At 42.8% G+C, this 17,241-nt stretch overlaps 1 protein-coding gene across 1 annotated transcript; it reads left to right on the forward strand.

The window, feature by feature from the left end:
• The first annotated feature begins 598 nt into the window (after positions 1-598).
• MARCKS (myristoylated alanine rich protein kinase C substrate) lies at positions 599-6,889 on the forward strand. Its single transcript, XM_038397710.2, has 2 exons — positions 599-3,284; positions 4,991-6,889. Exons 1-2 carry the CDS (start codon positions 3,186-3,188, stop codon positions 5,732-5,734), a joined length of 843 nt encoding a protein of 280 aa, XP_038253638.1. The 5' UTR covers positions 599-3,185; the 3' UTR covers positions 5,735-6,889.
• The last annotated feature ends 10,352 nt before the right edge of the window (positions 6,890-17,241 follow it).

Here is a 17,241-nt window from a genome sequence, read left to right on the forward strand (position 1 = left end):
GAAAAAGTCTCTCGGTCTCTTTCTCATAGCTGATGTACGATGTCGTACAGGCTCACACTTATTACCTCCCCCACCTTGTCTCTCTAATATCTTGAGACCAACACAGCTACAACAACACTGCAATAAACTCTCTCTTGCCTTCCTTTCCTGGCTTAGATGGAGGAGAGAAAAAACCGCCAACATCCCACTTCCCTGCCATACCCTCCACCCCCCCCCATTCCTTCCTCCCTCCCCTGCCCTGGTATTCACGTCTTTTCCTCTCATTCATTTGTTTTCCGTGTTGGAAATACCTCGTGTCTGTCCCCTGCGTTCCCCCCTCCCCTCAGACTAGTCCAGCTGCCCTTTCACATGCTTCCTCTGGAAGCCCTGGCACGGAATCAGCCCCCCCCCCCCCCCCGCTCGCTTTTCCCAAGTCAGCCACACTACTAGGATCGCAATTCGGGTGAGGTGCTAAGGCTTGGAAACTCCTGCCCGATCTCAGCTGTGGAATCCCGCCCCTGCAGCTACCACTCCCATCCCCCCCCCCCGCCCCCCAGCAGCAGCTACAGCCACAGCGCCAACTACCTCGCCGTCCCCCGTCCGCCGCCTCCTCCAGGGTACGGTCCATCTGCTCCGCTCTGTCTCTCCCTCCCTGCCCCCACCCCCACCCCCACCGCTTTCTCACTCCTCCTCCGCCCCCCTCCCCACCCAAACGCTCCGAATCTTCGCCGGCCGTCGCTACGGAAACCAGCCGATACCCAGTAAATGGGCACCGTGCAAAAGCAATGCAGCCGGGTAACAAAGAAGCCCTCCCTCCATGGGGTTCTGCAGAAACATCGCAAATCCTTTTGCTCTCTGTGCCTATATTGGAGGAGACGCGTCTCGCCACATAGCTAGGATCCACAGCAATTTAACACAGCAACCACAAAGAGTGCAGCTGGAGGGTATTTTTTTCCAGTTTTCTGGTGAAGAAAATCAACAGCCTCCTCCAAAGTGCATTTCACAAACGTCTGGATGTGACTGGATTTGTCTAGATTACGTTTCTGTTTGGGACTTTCCCATTTACACAAAGGGGTTGGCTTCCTTCAACCATCAGTGCCGATAGCCTGGCCAGCGTCTTTTCCCTTAAGGGCGTTAAGATATGTTTGCTGGCACGATGCACTTCTGCAAAAAAACTATTTACATCAGCTCTGGAGAAATATAACTTGGTGATTGAATAAGGCATCAAACCGAAGCAGTGTGTATAAAACCAAATCGTTACAGACGCTTTTCAGCTTGGTTTCGAAAAGAAAGATAATGATTAAACCAAAGAAATCGAGGCTGGTATTAAGCGTTTTCCAGGATGCGATCCGTTTTCCTTGAAATGCAGGAGGGAAGTTGTATTTGAAATGCAGCACAAGGGAGAGTAAGAGCTTGATCTAAAAAACAAATGCCCCTTCGTGTGTTTTGCCCCCAAGAAACGAAATATTCCCTTGGCTGATTCTCCTCTTGCTACAAATAAAGGATTGTTCATATTAGGGTTATTGAAATGCAGCGAACATACAAAGATCATCCGTTCTGCAGCACAATGCGATCTTTGGGGTCAGAGAGGTGGGCGGTTTGGACGGGTGTCTTGAAATCCTGAACCCTTGATTATTTTAATGGCTGTAACATTCTTGTTTATAAACAAATCGGGCATTTTGAGATTTGATCTTTTTTGAAAAAGTAATTCCGTCAGTTTTCCTCATTAGTGCTCTTTAAACTGAGGTTTAGATAGTCTTTCCCACCAGTATAATTTATCCATTTCAACTGAAAAAAAACAAAACACCATGTAGACCTAGGAGGCCAGACATGCCAAAGGCCACTCCCACCCCCCAAAAGAGATTCAGATCCCTGGTATTTCACGCAAGTCATTGCTGTTACTCATGTACTTAGCAGCAATATTATTTCGAGCGAATTAGTCTCAAATTACATCTTATTTGAGAGTCTGAATGTAAATATATATTTAGGGTTCACATTTGGGAAAAGCACAAATAGATCTCTGATAACGTCGCTTCATCCATTAATTTAATGCATGAAAAATCTAAGTGGTCGCCGCCTCAGAAAACAGGGTTTAAAAATACAAATCAAGGATAATCAGACAGCAGAATGTAATTAGACCCGTAGGCTAATTTCAGAATATTTGATTTCAAACCAATATTGCTAGGGGGAGGGGTTTGATTCTGCTTTTTCGGAGGCGGCCGCGGCTGCTTTTAGCATTTTCAACATCTGGCCTACAGACCTACTAATTTCAACTCGTGATCTCCTTTGGCAAAGCTCGAACTCGATCTGCCTGATTTAAATACCTTCCAAATTGGGGCGATAGAACAATTGTAAGCAATTAAATCAAAAACTCAAACCTCGCACACTAGCTGTTGATCTTCTACAGCAGAGGGTGGAAGGGGGCGAGTGGAGTAGGGGAAAGAGGATGAAATCACAAACACACAAGTCAAACCATTGTCTCTAATATAACACAGAAGCAAATGGGGGAAAGAGACAGAGACACACAAACGGAGCCACGGCAAGCCAAAGGAAATCCCCTTGCAGGGTTAATTCACCTCCGAAAAGAAAGGGCAATAAACCCATGCATCATCATTTTTAAGTGAAGAAAAAAGAGTGCATGCATTTTTTCATTACTTTATTTATTTTCGGGGTATTAATTATCAGTCCAAGGCGGATTTCAAATTATTGCAATCGCGGCTCCATTGTTCGCTCCAATTGGAAGCCCCGCCCCCTCCTTTGTCTGGCGGCGCCGTGATTGGCCGGCGACGGGCGGGGGGCTGCCGTCAGCGCTCGGAAAGCCCATTCATCTGTGCACTTGGGCGTTGGACTCCGCATCTTATTAGCAACCAGGGAGATTTCTCCATTTTCCCCTTGTCTACAGTACGGCTACAAATCTGGGATTTTTTTTATTACTTCTTTTTACTAAACTTGGGCTTTTTTTTTTTTTTGCTCGACTTTTTTTCCTCCTTCCCCTCCCCTTCTCCTGTGCTGCTGCTTTTTGATCTCTTCAACTTAAATTTTTAAAAGGAGTGCATATAAATCGGGTCTGTTCTCTTCTCTTTCTCCCCCCCCCTCTGGTGTGTGTGTGTGTGTGTGCTGCTGCTCGCCCAGTATTTATACCAATCCAACGCTCTTTGTTTCCCCTCCTTTTGGATCTCTTGAGTTTCTTTGTTGAATAAGACAGCATGGGTGCCCAGTTCTCCAAGACCGCTGCAAAAGGCGAAGCCGCTGCTGAGAAACCTGGGGAAGCAGTGGCTGCATCTCCTTCCAAGGCGAATGGACAGGTAATCCCCCCCTTCCAAAAACCCCTACCTTTTTTTTTTTAAAAAAAAGGGGGGGGCAAAATTTGGACTTGTTTTTTCCCTGGCATCCTGTTTAATTTTTCCTCCCCCTTCGATGTGCCTTGGGCATATTAGGTGGAGAATATGGCCAAAGCCTTTCTCTTGAAAACTTAATGGAAGGGAAGGGCTTTTTCACTGTTTTGTAGGGGGAGGGAAGGGTTCTATAGATCCGATTTTGCTTAATGGAGTGGAGCAGATAAAAATCACTGGTGCGTTATTTGAAGGGGGTGCACGCTGCTCGTAAACTGAGGAATGCGCTACTTGGTTGGCTTTTCTGTCCATTCAGTCTCCTCCGTGCATTAGCTTTTCCTCCTGAAGAGGTTTGTCTGTGGATGGTCAAAAATGCCCCTGGTGGGAGGTGGCTTGGTAGCTAGCAGTAGGAAATTTGCTCTCTGCAGTGCAAACTGGCAGCGGTGAGGTTAGGGGAGGGAAGCGGCATGCCCGGGGGTACTCCGTTGGGGAGAGCGCTGTGCCTGTACCTCCGGGAGATGGCTGGCTGCAGAAGGGAAGGGGCAGGGGTAGGGGCAGCGAAGCACGCTCTTCTCCATATTGTTGCACGCCTCGCCCCCGCTCCTCTACGGATCAAGGCTCAACCTACGATTGTAAACCCTGGGGGGCTGACTTGCGCTGGGAGGCTTTTCGCGTCACTCTGCCTGTTTCAGCGCACTCCGGACTTGGGGGGCGGGGGGGGGACACACACGCTCTTGGCGTTGCACTAACTTGACCCTCCTCTCTGCCTCCTCCCCCCCCCCCCCCGCGCACCAGGGGGAGCGGCGCTGGAGTTGAGGGGCGCCTGCATCTAAAACACCGGGCACCCTCGCCACGGCTCCGAGCAGCCGCTGCTGCAGCCAGCCGGGCTCCGCCGCGCTCCGGGGAGGCGTCACCCTCGTTAGAAACGCACATGCGGCGAGAGGCGGGGGCGCCTCTTCTAAGCAGGCGGCAGGGGGGAGGGAAGCCACGTCTTGATTTTGAGGGCGGGGTGCGGGGGAGGGGAGGGGCAGGCGTGAAAGGGGCGCGAGGACCGAGGCGAGCTTTGTTCGCCTGTCTCCGCAGCTGCCGGACGCGGCGGGCGTGAGCCCCGCAGCCCGCCAGCTGCTCGCCCCGGCCCCGGGCCCGGCCCCCTCCAGCCCGGCTCTGCGAGGTGGAGTCACACTGCCCTCTGCTGGCGGAGGGCCGCTCGCGCCCGGCGCTGCCGCTGGCCTGCAGGGGCTTGCGGATGCGTTGGCTTTTTCAACCCGCGGGCACCCTGGGAAAGCCGGCGGGGGCGTGGCTTGGTCCCGCGTTTCCCGGGCGGCACCAATGGGCTGCGCTCCTGGAGCCGGGGCCGGGGAGGTGGCGTCTGAAAATGCTCGGTGCTGCCTTCCTCTCCCCAGAGGCGCAATGGCGAGTGAGCCCCTTGCAACTTGCTGGCTTAGGGGCCCCACAGTTAATGGCTTGATGTGATCGAAGCCTCCGACTCGTAGAATGGTCCCAAGCGTGCCTTAGTATTGGCATGAAATGCCAAGTATCCCTAAACCCGTCTGCTCCATCCAAGTGCAGACTCTGGGGAAGGGAAGTGGACTAAGTTATCCGTGGGATGACCCTCCTGAGCTTGGGATGGGGCTGAGAAGCAGCTCTTTCTCCAATAACACTGAGTTGTTTTCTTCCAGGAGAATGGGCATGTAAAGGTGAACGGGGATGCCTCTCCAGCAGCCGCTGAGGCAGGCAAGGAGGAGGTCCAGGCAAATGGCAGTGCACCTGCTGAAGAGACAGCGAAGGAAGAGCAAGCCTCTTCTGAGCCTGCCTCTGAGAAGGAGGGAACAGAAGCCGAGAGTACCGAGCCAGCCTCGCTTGCTGAGGGAGAGCCCTCCTCGAAGGCAGAGGAGGGAGCTACCCCTTCTTCCAGCAATGAGACCCCGAAAAAAAAAAAGAAGCGCTTTTCCTTCAAAAAGTCCTTTAAGCTAAGTGGCTTCTCCTTTAAAAAGAACAAAAAGGAGGCTGGGGAAGGAGCAGAGAACGAAGGTGCAGCTCCCTCTGCAGAGGGAGGGAAAGATGAAACAGCTACTTCCCCAGAAGCTACAAGCAATGAGGAGGGCAAACCTGCCCACGAGGCGTCCTGCGCTGCGGCAGCGAGTGGCACAGAGGAAGCAAAGGAGGAGACTGGTGACTCTCAGGAAGCAAAATCGGAAGAGACCGCCCCAGAGAAGCCTCCAGGAGAAGAGGCCAAGCCTGTTGAAGAGCAAAAGCCTGAGGATAAACCAGAAGAGGCACCAGCTGCCTCTGCCCCTAGTGCTACAACTGAGGCCACCTCAACTGAACAAGAGGCACCCAAAGTAGAAGAGGCAGCACTTCCTACACAGGAAACCCCATCTGAGTCTAGTCCAGAAGCCCCACCAGCTGAATTGGCAGAGTAAACATGGCAATTTTGAGATAATCCAAGAACTTTTCTCCCCCTGTTTGTTTGTTGGAGTGGTGCCAGGTACTGGTTTTGGAGAACTTGTCTACAACCAGGGATTGATTTAAAAGATGTCTTTCTCTTTTTTTCTCTCCCCACAGATCCCATCTCAAATAATTCTGTTACCACCATTCCAACAGGTAGAGGGGAGACTAAACACCTCCCTCTGCCTTGTTCCTTTTTTTTTTTTTTTTTGCATCAGTATTAATGTTTTTGCATACTTTGCATCTTTTATTCAAAATGTAAACTTTCTTTGTCAATCTATGGACATGCCCATATATGAAGGAGATGGGTGGGGTCAATAAGGGATATCAAATGAAGTGATAGGGGCCACAATGAGGAATTAATGATGCACATAATTGCCAAGAGAATGTGCCACAAGAAACGATGTAAGGGGTTAGTCTTTTTTAAAAGAAAGTTATTACGATGTATTTTGTGAGGCAGATGTTCTATAAGGTTTACAACACTACAAGTCTTGATTAAGAAGGAAAGGAAAAAATCAATACCCAGAAAAAAAAAAAATCATAGTCTTAGGAATTCATTTAAACCATAGGAACTTTTCACTTATCTCATGTTAGCTGTACCAGTCAGTGATTAAGTAGAAATACAAGTTGTATAGGCTTTATTGTTTATTGCTGGTTTATGACCTTAATAAAGTGTAATTATGTATTACCAGCAGGGTGTTTTTAACTGTGACTATTGTATAAAAACAAATCTTGATATCCAGAAGCACATGAAGTTTGCAACTCTTTCCACCCTGCCCATTTTTGTAAAACTGCAGTCATCTTGGACCTTTTAAACACAAATTTTAAACTCAATCAAGCTGTGATAAGTGGAATGGTTACTGTTTATACTGTGGTATGTTTTTGATTACAGCAGACAATGCTTTCTTTTCCAGTTGTCTTTGAAAATAAAGGAAAACTCTTCAGATGCAATGGTTTTTGTGTAGCATCTTGTCTATCATGTTTTTGTAAATACTGGAGAAGCTTTGACCAATTTGACTTAGAGATGGAATGTAACTTTGCTTACAAAAATTGCTATTAAACTCCTGCTTAAGGTGTTCTAATTTTCTGTGAGCACACTAAAAGCGAAAAATAAATGTGAATAAAATGTATAATTTGGTTGTGTTTCTTTTATGGATCCTCTGATAGCTATAAATGGACCAGCAAGTATGGCTTAAATTTGCATAGAGAAGGATCTTGTGTGCCATTAATGCTATCTTTAGAAATGGTTTAGAATTTTGGATTCAGTAATATTCCAAGTCTTTATTATGAAGAAATTTATAAGCAATATCTCCAGATGGCTCATAGCCTCTGCTTTTTTGAACGAAAGACTGGAAGCCAATCTGAGAACATGATGACATTAGTAATACTGCCGTTGCCCAGGTTCCATCATTGTTTAAGACCAGTTGTATACAGCACAGTCGATTCCTACCTCTTAGAGTTAATATTTGACTTGGATTATATTGGGTAGGGTGTAAGAATATGGTCTTAGGCCAAATTTTTCTAAACTGGTTGCCTGGAGTTAGGCACTGAAATAAATGGTTCATTTGTTTTGTTATGCCACTTCTACTTCTAGTTTTAGACCACCAGTTTGAAATATGTAGCCTAAAAACATGTTTTCCTGCAGTCTGCTCAGCATTTAAAAGCAAGATCTTTCTCAAATATGTTACTCCCAACTACAAATGAGTTACAAAGGGGATTGTTGAATTTGTCTATAAAAATAGTTGCTTGGTGCTTGCCTTTAATTGTTAGGCTGTTTGGCTAATTTCCAACATATTGCTCAGGGCATGTTATGCCTTAATAAAACAGTAGGGTTATGTAAAAGTAGTAATGGTGTTCAGAGGGTGGAAATTGATTCAAGAAACTTTCTCTTAAGTTTATAGGAGAAAGTTTAGTATAAACTTGCTTCTATCAAAATTTTCAGCAGAAGCTTTCTTTGGAAGTAATTATGATTCATTTTATGAGAAAATGGCACATTAGCACCTTGTTCCCAAAAGAACTGAATTAACTGCAATGGATTCCTGCTGAATGCATACTTATTTTTATTCAGCTGTCTACCATTTTAATTTTGGCTTGTATGTACTCTATTCACCCTGGTATTTCTCTATAGTTTTAGATATGTATTGAATATTATGCTATAATGGCCATGGGATGAAATAAATGGATGTAAAATGAGATCTTCCACACCAGTGTCATTCTTGGAGTACATCTATTGAAGGTGTTCCTTTTATAACCACTTTACTCAGGGTTTTTATAATTTTTTTTTTAAAAAAAAAAAACAAAAAATGTTCAAGACGTCAAATGTCATGGCCCTATAGTCAATGTCACTTTTAAATAAATTCCTTTATATTTGAAGCCAAGACTTTTTTTTTTTTTTTTCTTTTTAAAAAGAAAGGTCTGAGGTGTATGTTGTGTGGTTTGTTTGTTTTTTCCCCCTTGTCAAGTTATCAGGAAGCACCAAAGCACTGAGTTCCCTTCACAGAGCAATAATCAATACTTGATATGTTTTAAACTGTTTACCAAGAAAGCAGTTTATTACTATGTGTAACAATTGCAGTGTTTCAGTAAGAAATGCTAATCTTACTCTTCAGTAATAGCTATGGTAATTGTTTCATTGCAGTTCAAATCCATTTGAAATCTTGAAATTAGATATCTTTTGAGACTTGCAAGAGTTGGAAATGGGTAAAACTTTCCATGTTCTGAAATGGTTAAACAGTTCTATTGGGCTAAATCTCAATGCTTTTTTCTTAGTCAGGCAAAATTCTTACTAAAATCAGTTTTGCCTGAATAAAGACTTCAAGATTCAGCCCCTTACATTTATTATTGGATTAAAATGAGGGGGGCTCTCTTACTCATGGTTAAAACTCATTACCAAAACCCCTTCAAATTCTAATAAGTCATGTCTAAGCTGCTTTTTAAAGTCTCCGTAATAGCAACATTTCTAGTGAGGTGATCCATGTTGGGTATCAAATCCTAATTTATTTACCTTCAGTTCATGAATGGGAAAGTGTAATGACTTAATTCATTTGACTTCACATAAAATAAAATGGGGGGGAGAGAAGAAATGTAATTTAAGCTATGTCCTCCATTCGAGTAGGTCCATCTTCCTATGTAAGTGTATACAATTGTTTTCTGGAAATCGGTAATGCCCATATAAACATTTCTGCTGTTGCGCTTAGGCTCTCACTAAAAAGCTCTCCTATAGGTTGTAAACATTCTCTTAAATGTATGCCTTCATTCTGTGAGGGGGAAGATTTGTTTCCAAACGGTTTAAAGGCAAAAACTTTAATGACAGGCTTATTCTAAATGGGCGTTCTGGAAGTAAAATTTAGTAGCATTCTAAGTTCAACAAAGGTTTTGTTTTTGAAGTGAGGTATTTTGTATAGCCCTGCTTTTAACTTGAGAATACAACTGTAGGTTTGACTGTTGCCCTTATAATAACATTTCCCACCAATATTAACTGAATTAAGTGCACAGTAACACACACTGCACATGGAGGGTGGGCAAAATGTCCTCTTTCAAGACCCACAACTCCAATGTTGGTTGAAAGTCAATTTTTAAGAGGTTGAGTACTAAGCATTTCCTATACTAGTATGCAGTCAATGGAAGCAGCTTAGCTGTAGGTTATGATTTTTTTTTACCACTATTAATTCACTAAGGTAGAATGGAGTATATTTTAGTTTCATGAAGTAGGCAGCAGGTGAAACTAGTATGTTGTTTTTAGAATGAACTGTAGGCAGAAGGGCTGACATGTTGGTCACCTTCTACAGTTCAAAGGAGTTCAGCTAATTAGTAAAGAATGTGAATGCTTGCAGCTATTAGTCCTCCAAATGGCAACATGCTTGTTGGAACATGCAGCTCAGTGTACCTTGAAAAAGTAATTTAGGAGGTGGTGTTACAAGCTACTACAGGTGGTCCAACCTTTTTGGTCCCAGGGGCTAGATGTTATTGGTGGAGCACCTCTGGACCACATACAGAAATACATGATCAAAAAAATGGCATCCTCCATGCAGTGTGACCTCACATGCTGTGGAGGATGCTATTTTGTAGAGCAGATCTGCTACGGGGGAGAGTGGATGTGTTTGGGGGCTGCATGGAACTGACCTGTAAGCCACCATTGGACAACCCATAGCTCTTTGCTGCCGTTAGCGTCATATCTGCGTTAGCTAGCCTTTGGAGAAGTTAAGGTGGCACTGTGCTATGAATATCCCGTGGCTGTTCATCTTTGAAGACCTGAAAAAGGCTGCTCTAGCACTTTGTTGTGTTTCATGAAGAGTTTATCCAGACAACTGTTTCTTCATGGTCAAGTGGCAAAGCAGTTAGCCACAGGTATCTGTGTGGTACTGCTGCAGGATAAAAAGGCATGTAAAGTTTGAACAGAAGAGTTCCTGAAGCCTGTTAAAGCACAGAACTAGGGAGTCAGGAGATTTGGGTTTTTCCATCCCCTGAGTCTGCATATCCTTGCTGTGTGAAAATGAGTAAGAGTTCACCTCAAAGTGCCTGTGATAATATGTGGATAATGATAATTAACAAGGTTGGTTAAATCTTTTCAGAATGCTTTGAAATCTTCTTACAGAAGGCCCTATAAGTATTATTTATACGTTTTTTACTCCGTCTTCATGTTAAGGGATAACATGACTGGCCAGAACAGGACTTTACTACATGATAGTTTAATAGAAAAGACACAAACATGATCCATAGAAGATCAGCTCCCTGAACTTAAATAGAACTTAAAGAGGTCAAATCACTACTCAGGCAAAATGGATATAGGGGATAATGACAATTTTGCCTAAGAAATGCAGATTCCATGTAATTTTCCTAGAGGGAAGCTTAACAGTTTTAGCAAGAGAGGGGTTGCAACCTGCAGAGGTGAGGTATTAAAGTTACCAGGATTAGCTATTATATCATCAGTGTATAGGTAAATATCCCAGACCTCACTTAAGTTATCACAGATCTTTGTGTATGAGTGGAGCTAACACGGAAACAGAAAATTCTTTTTCTTCTTTGAACCTCCTGAGTGACACGGGCACCATTTTTTTCCTTGCCCTGTGGCTGAGGGGGGTGAATGCATTCCACACTGATATTTATTTTCTTCCTCAGTCTCTTACACTCATTCATGTGGCTGTGCATATCCTAGCCTCCACCTGAGGAGAGCTAGAAAAGTGACATTTTGGAGGCCATCAGTACAGCTTCTTAAAGCCTTTTTCACATTACAGCAGACACCTTGATTACATCCACTCTAGCAACAACTATTAAACATGTGTATTGTTGAGACCAGTGTGAACCCAGGTTTGTTTTTGATAACTACAGTACTAGCCAAATGATGCCATAGAAAAAAAGTTCATAGCTTAGTTTTTATAACAGTTCTCAGGCTGGGCGGGGGGAGGGGGGAAAAAGAGAAATATGTTAATACAGTGGTCAGGAAAGTCATGCTAGATCAGAGGTTGCAATAACTGCAAAAAGTGACTGCTGTTAGCATAAACCAATTTAGTTAGCTCAGTGCAAATTGTGCATAGACCAGCCTAAGCATTTACATTTGATAACTGAAAAGATACTCTGAAAAGGTGATTTATAGTGCCAAGGAAACAAAGTCCATTTAGTAACTGACAGTTAATAGTAGGCTTCTCTTTGGAAGAGAGAGCACTTTGATACACAAAAGGTAAAAGGGCAACATACACAAAGTATTTGAAGAAAACTAGATTTCCCTCTGTTTAAGCAGCTAGAACCGAAGTAGAAAAGAGAAACCACAGTTTGTTAGGCATGAAGCCACCACCTTTTCTCTAAGAAAACTACAATTTTAATACAAGATACAGAGCCTCCCCTACAATGCTAATTTGAAGCCTATTAGAAAGCCATTGGGGAAGCAAAATCCAAAATTGGCTAAGATTAAGAAAAAAATTTGGACCAGACAGTTGCTTTACCAGTTTATGCAATTCAGGAGGCTGCTACAGCAGCTTTGATAAATACTGCCCCTTTGAGTAAATTGGACACCAAATAAAGTTCACCTCGGTATCTCTCCATAATCTTACATAGTGGTATAACAATGGGATTGAAATTAGAAAAGAAAAATGAACAGGAGTGTTTTTCCCCTCTAGTGAATAGAGGAAGTGGGTCCCATTCTTATGTCTTTTCAACACTCTATATACAAGTTCAGTTCCTAATCAAAGTCCAGATGGAAAACTTGCAAAAATAGAGAAAAGAACACTTCCTAAACCCTTTAAAACTATTTCTATGGATACTGCTGCAGATTACTAGAATTTTATTTTAACATCTCATCAGTTTGAGATTCTGCCTGTTTAACACCCCAGATTACTGAATGCTGGTTAGAGATAAGGGATTATTGGAATGTCAAATAAATGCATAATAATTTACAGGTAGGATTTTCCAAAGCATTCATTGTGGCCTAATTCTTCTCTCAATAACTTCAATGGAGTAGAATTATCCCAATGCTGAATGTTTTTAAAAATCCCACCCTAAATAGTTCTAGAGCTAAAATAAAAATTAAATTTGTGTTAATAGATATATACCAGCGCATTTTGGCATTCATATAATATGTGAGAAAATGATTCTATGTGAGTAAATTGGCAAACCGTGACACACACAACCAAACCAGTGACATTAAACGGGCAATTTCAATGCTGCTGTTACAAGGCCACTTGGAAGGGAAAATGAGATGTCTGAAAATTTACACTCATTCCTACAACAGGACCAGGGGTGAAGGTTAGAACTGGTGTCTGGGGTCACAAGACACTGCCAGATACCGCCTATATTTTCCCGTGTTAAGTGAATTTAGTGCTTGACAACACTGTAGATTAAAATCCTCTGTCTACAGTATCTTAAAAAAACAAAACAACAACCCTATATAAATTGCCTATCAGAGCAGTTAGATATACGTTACATAGAATACGTTACATTTTAATAAATCACTGATATTTAATTGAATCTATCCTTGTAAAATACTATGTCTAGAAAATCCCTCCAAAATTATATACTTTCTTGCCTATATGCTACCAGTGTAGAGAGATTTCAGGATTATAGGTGAACCCACCAACTTTATTGTAAAGCTAGGGAAAGTCACCTTTTCAAAGACAGAGCAGGATCGTCAACACCCCGTCCAGTCCAAGAGGAAGGAGTTCAAGTCTACCCAGTCTGATGTTCAGATTCCCCAAAGTAAATATGATATAATCTAGAGAAGCTTGAAGAAGGACTTCTGACTTCATAACACTTATGTTATACCAAAGCTATGATAGTCACTTACACCCAGATTTAGGCATTGCTCTGCTCAACATTGCAATGCCTAAACTAAGTAAAGAGCCTAAGGCTCGGTCTACACTTAAAATTTAGGGTGATATAGCTATGGTGCTGATGGGTGTGAAAAATCCACACACCTAGGCTGACATAGCTATTGCACTCAACACCCAGTATAGATACAGCAAGGTCAACAGAAGAATGCTTCTGTCAACCTAGCTACCATCACTTGGGGAGGTGGCACTCCTAAAACGAAAATCCACTGCTATCAGTGGATGCTGCCTCTATACTATAAGCATAGTGCCATAGCTATGTTGTTGTTGCACCTATAGTGTAGAAACACCCAAAGTCTCATTTTTCAAAAGGTCTAAGGGTACGTTTGTACAGCAGAAAAAACCCACAACAAAACCCAACAAACCCACGGTGCATGTCTCAGAGCCTGGGCCAATTGACTTGGGCCACACAACAATGCTAAAAATAGTAGTGTAGACGTTTGGGCTCAGGCCCAGGCTCTGAGACTCAGTGAAGGGGGAGAGTCTTAGAACCTCGGCCCAAGCCCGAATGTCTACACTGCTATTTTTAGTTCTGCGGTGCTAGTTCAAGTCAGTTGACCCAGGTTCGGAGACTACTGTCATGGGTTTTTTGCTGTGTAGGTATATACCAGAGATCGGCAACATTTGGCACATGGCCCACCAGGGTAAGCCCCCTGGCGGGCTGGGCCAGTTTGTTTACGTGCCGCGTCTGCAGATTCGGCTAATCACAGCTTCCACTGGCCGCAGTTCGCCGCTCCAGGCCAATGGGGGCTGCGGGAAGCGGCGGTCAGCACATCCGTTGGCCCGCGCCACATGCCAAAGGTTGCCAATCCCTGGTGTATAATTAGGCACGTAGGCATGTAGATCCTATTGAAAATCATTCTTTAGAAGTTTGTCCCATGAAATACTTCTTTATAATTCACTTACCATGTATAGTCAAGAGCAACCAAACGCAGGAAGCATCATTTAGGGCTCTAAATATGGGATATGCCAAAGAGGTCCTGGGATTTCAGGAAAATAATATAGTTGTTTATATTTGTGGCATGGCTGGGATGAGGAGCACAGGTAGCTGATGTTACTCTGTTAAGAAGAAGCAACTGGTTCAAAGTTCACAGTTTAGAGCAAATCATAATAATAAGGGTATCACTGGAGGAAGACTTGAATGCTAGACATTTCCCATGGATGGAGCAGAGATGCAAAGGGGTAATGGGCGGACCAGTTGCAAGTGAGATTTATACACACACACACACACACACACACACACACCCTGCATCGACTCATTGGGACATTCACATTGTAATGATGAGATAGTTTAAAAATGAAGATAATAAATCAGTGAATGGTGATCAGATCCCCAGTTCTTAAAGTGGATTAATGCTGACGATGTGGTAGTATTGAGGGTGTGGTAGTAGAAGGCAACTGAACACTGGCTCATCTGAAAGGGTTGGCTCTGAAACCAGCCCAATCACCTCCACTCTCTTCAAAATGATTATTCAAAAATACCTATATTACTGTAGTGCCCCAAATGCCCAAATTAACTGTAGGGCCTTATTTTGCTGGCTGCTGCAGAAGCACAGAAAACAGACAATCCCTGCCCTGGATGGCGTTCAATCTGAATGCAGAAAGCCTATTTCACTTCCTACTATTGTTAAAGTCACCAGTTCCTGTTTGTGTTATCGCTTGATTGTGATTTAGAGGGGGTTCTTCTATCCATTTCCATTTTTTAAGCACTGTGACTGGCTTGCACCTTTCTTTTCATACCTAATGCTGCTTATCTTCATAAAGGTTGAACCATGACCCAAAAGACTGTATCATCAGAGTTACTCAATGTATGGAAACAGAGAAGATTAAATTAGAATTAGCCATTGAGGGGAAACCCTTAAAATGAAGTGTTGGGGGGGGGCATGTTATTGAAAGCTCTTTAGTGACACTATGAGGCCACTTTGATGTAATGCAACTGAAATAAATTTCACTTTTAAATGTGTCTGTTTCACACACTGTCAATCAGGAATTAATATGACCAGTATTTTTTGTTTATTTTGGTTCAGAGAGATTATTTAGTATGTAGAGCCATAACCTTTCCTTTTTAGAAAAATGTTTTAGCTACCCAATGATGATACAATCAGTTGATTGAAAGTTGTAGTATTAAAACTTACATGTTGAGCTGTAGCTCACGAAAGCTTATGCTCAAATAAATTTGTTAGTCTCTAAGGTGCCACAAGTACTCCTTTTCTTTTTGCGGATACAGACTAACACGACTGCTACTCTGAAACCTGTTGGAAGTTGAAATTTTTCCTCTCTTTTTTTCGGATTAAAAAGGTGTTTTAGGGATCTAATTGGTTCCCTGAAAAATTTTCACCCTTAGCTGTGAAAAAGAATAACTAGTCTGGTGAGTCCAAGTTATACTTTTCCTGACACATGCTTTGCTTTACATATCTATTCAAACTGACACATTTAGAAAAAAAGCAACAGAATTTGCTGGGGACTTGCTTCTGACACAACTACTCAACCTATACAACAAAACTGAAGATCTAACATGATTAAGGGTTTTAAAAGGATACTATCAAGGCATTTTTCATGTTATAGATATCAAGTCATCCCTGAGCTGCATTTGGCTTATCAGGCTGAAATGATTAAGGCACCTCAGTTTCCATAGCCAATGATGCACAATGGAGCGATGCGGCTAGCACCATCTTTGACTCCCTAACTTGATGGATCAGGTACCCATTTGCATCTAGATGGCCTTTCTGTGTGAGATCAAGTGAAATGCAAACCCATGACCCTGAGATTGTAGCTGAGCACCAAAATACTCAGTCATCACGCCGTATGTGTGTATATATAGCTGTTGTAAAAGCTTCCTAGAAATATGGAATGCTTTCTCAGCTATTTATTATGCACACATGGCCTTTAGTTTGTTTGTTGCCATACTAGGCTTTTCAGCAATATCTGATAACAGGCATCAAACATAGCTGTCCTCGCTGCTCCATTTCACGTGATATTGAAAATGATGGTCCCACCTGTTTACACAATTAGCTGAGTTAGACACTGGTTCTAGCAAACCATACTGGACTCTGACAGAATGGTCTTATCCATAGTAACAATTTTAAGAAATTCTCCCATCACTGCTCTTGCACCTCTAAGATAAAGCTCCTCTGATGCTAGCAATGGTAGGCGTGGTAGCGTTGGCTGTCTGATGGCATTTCGACCACCATGTTGTCTAAGCCTGCTCTAGTGGTAAAAATGCTGGTAGCTGATGTATATTAATCCTTTTGATTTTGTTAATATCATTGGAGAGCAACGACAGAGCATTTTCCTAAAGTTGTCAAGATTGCTGTGCCTATTAGACATTGAGGCATTTAGCATGCTTTGCTACAAAGTGTGTTGGAGTTGTCTATCCACAACAGTGGGACACTTTTTTAGAGGGAGCATGAAGAGCTCTGTTTGACACACATTATTTAACAAAGCTGAAAATCCTAAAGTTGACACAATATCAGGTCAAGGATTTTTAATAGTCCCCAAGTGACAGACATTTTTCCCCATCAGAAAAAGACAGACAGAATGAATTTGCTTTGAAAATAAATCACATATATAAAGAATTATACAGACTTTGCAAAAAAATAATATACAAAAAATGTGGGCAACATTTTGGGCGTGTTTCTCTGAGGGGAAATTCTACATTTGGTGGAAGGAGGAAATTTCTCTCTGGCAGGTAGATTTTAAAAATAATCAGCAGCAGTTTAAAGCTGCTCCTAGGTTTGGAATCTAAGAGAAAATCCCAGGGAAATGGATTAGAGGGGAAAAGGGGGTGAAGCAGTCAAAGGTACATTTATCACATTCCTGTGCAATTTATTACATGACTATCACCTACACACATTATATTCAGATAAGCCATATCTGCTTTATACTTCAGCATTGTATTGTTTTTATATCTAAAGAAAGAGAGAGCAGCAGTGGGGAGGAAACACAGATTGGTCTGGTGATTCAAAGTGGTTTGAACCATCTGTGTGTCTACACACACAGAGAGAGCAGATCAGGGCAACTGAGGCAGAAGGTCCCAGAAACATCCAATTGAAATTTTCCTGAAACTTAATAGAAAGCGAGTATTATGGGTAAGCAGTTTTGCATGTCTCACATAATCATAACGTGAGAGCTGAGCCAATCACAGTTGAATAGAGGGGCTGAAA

This window comes from Dermochelys coriacea, chromosome 3 (genome assembly GCF_009764565.3).
Source record: "Dermochelys coriacea isolate rDerCor1 chromosome 3, rDerCor1.pri.v4, whole genome shotgun sequence".
NCBI lineage: Eukaryota > Metazoa > Chordata > Testudines > Dermochelyidae > Dermochelys > Dermochelys coriacea.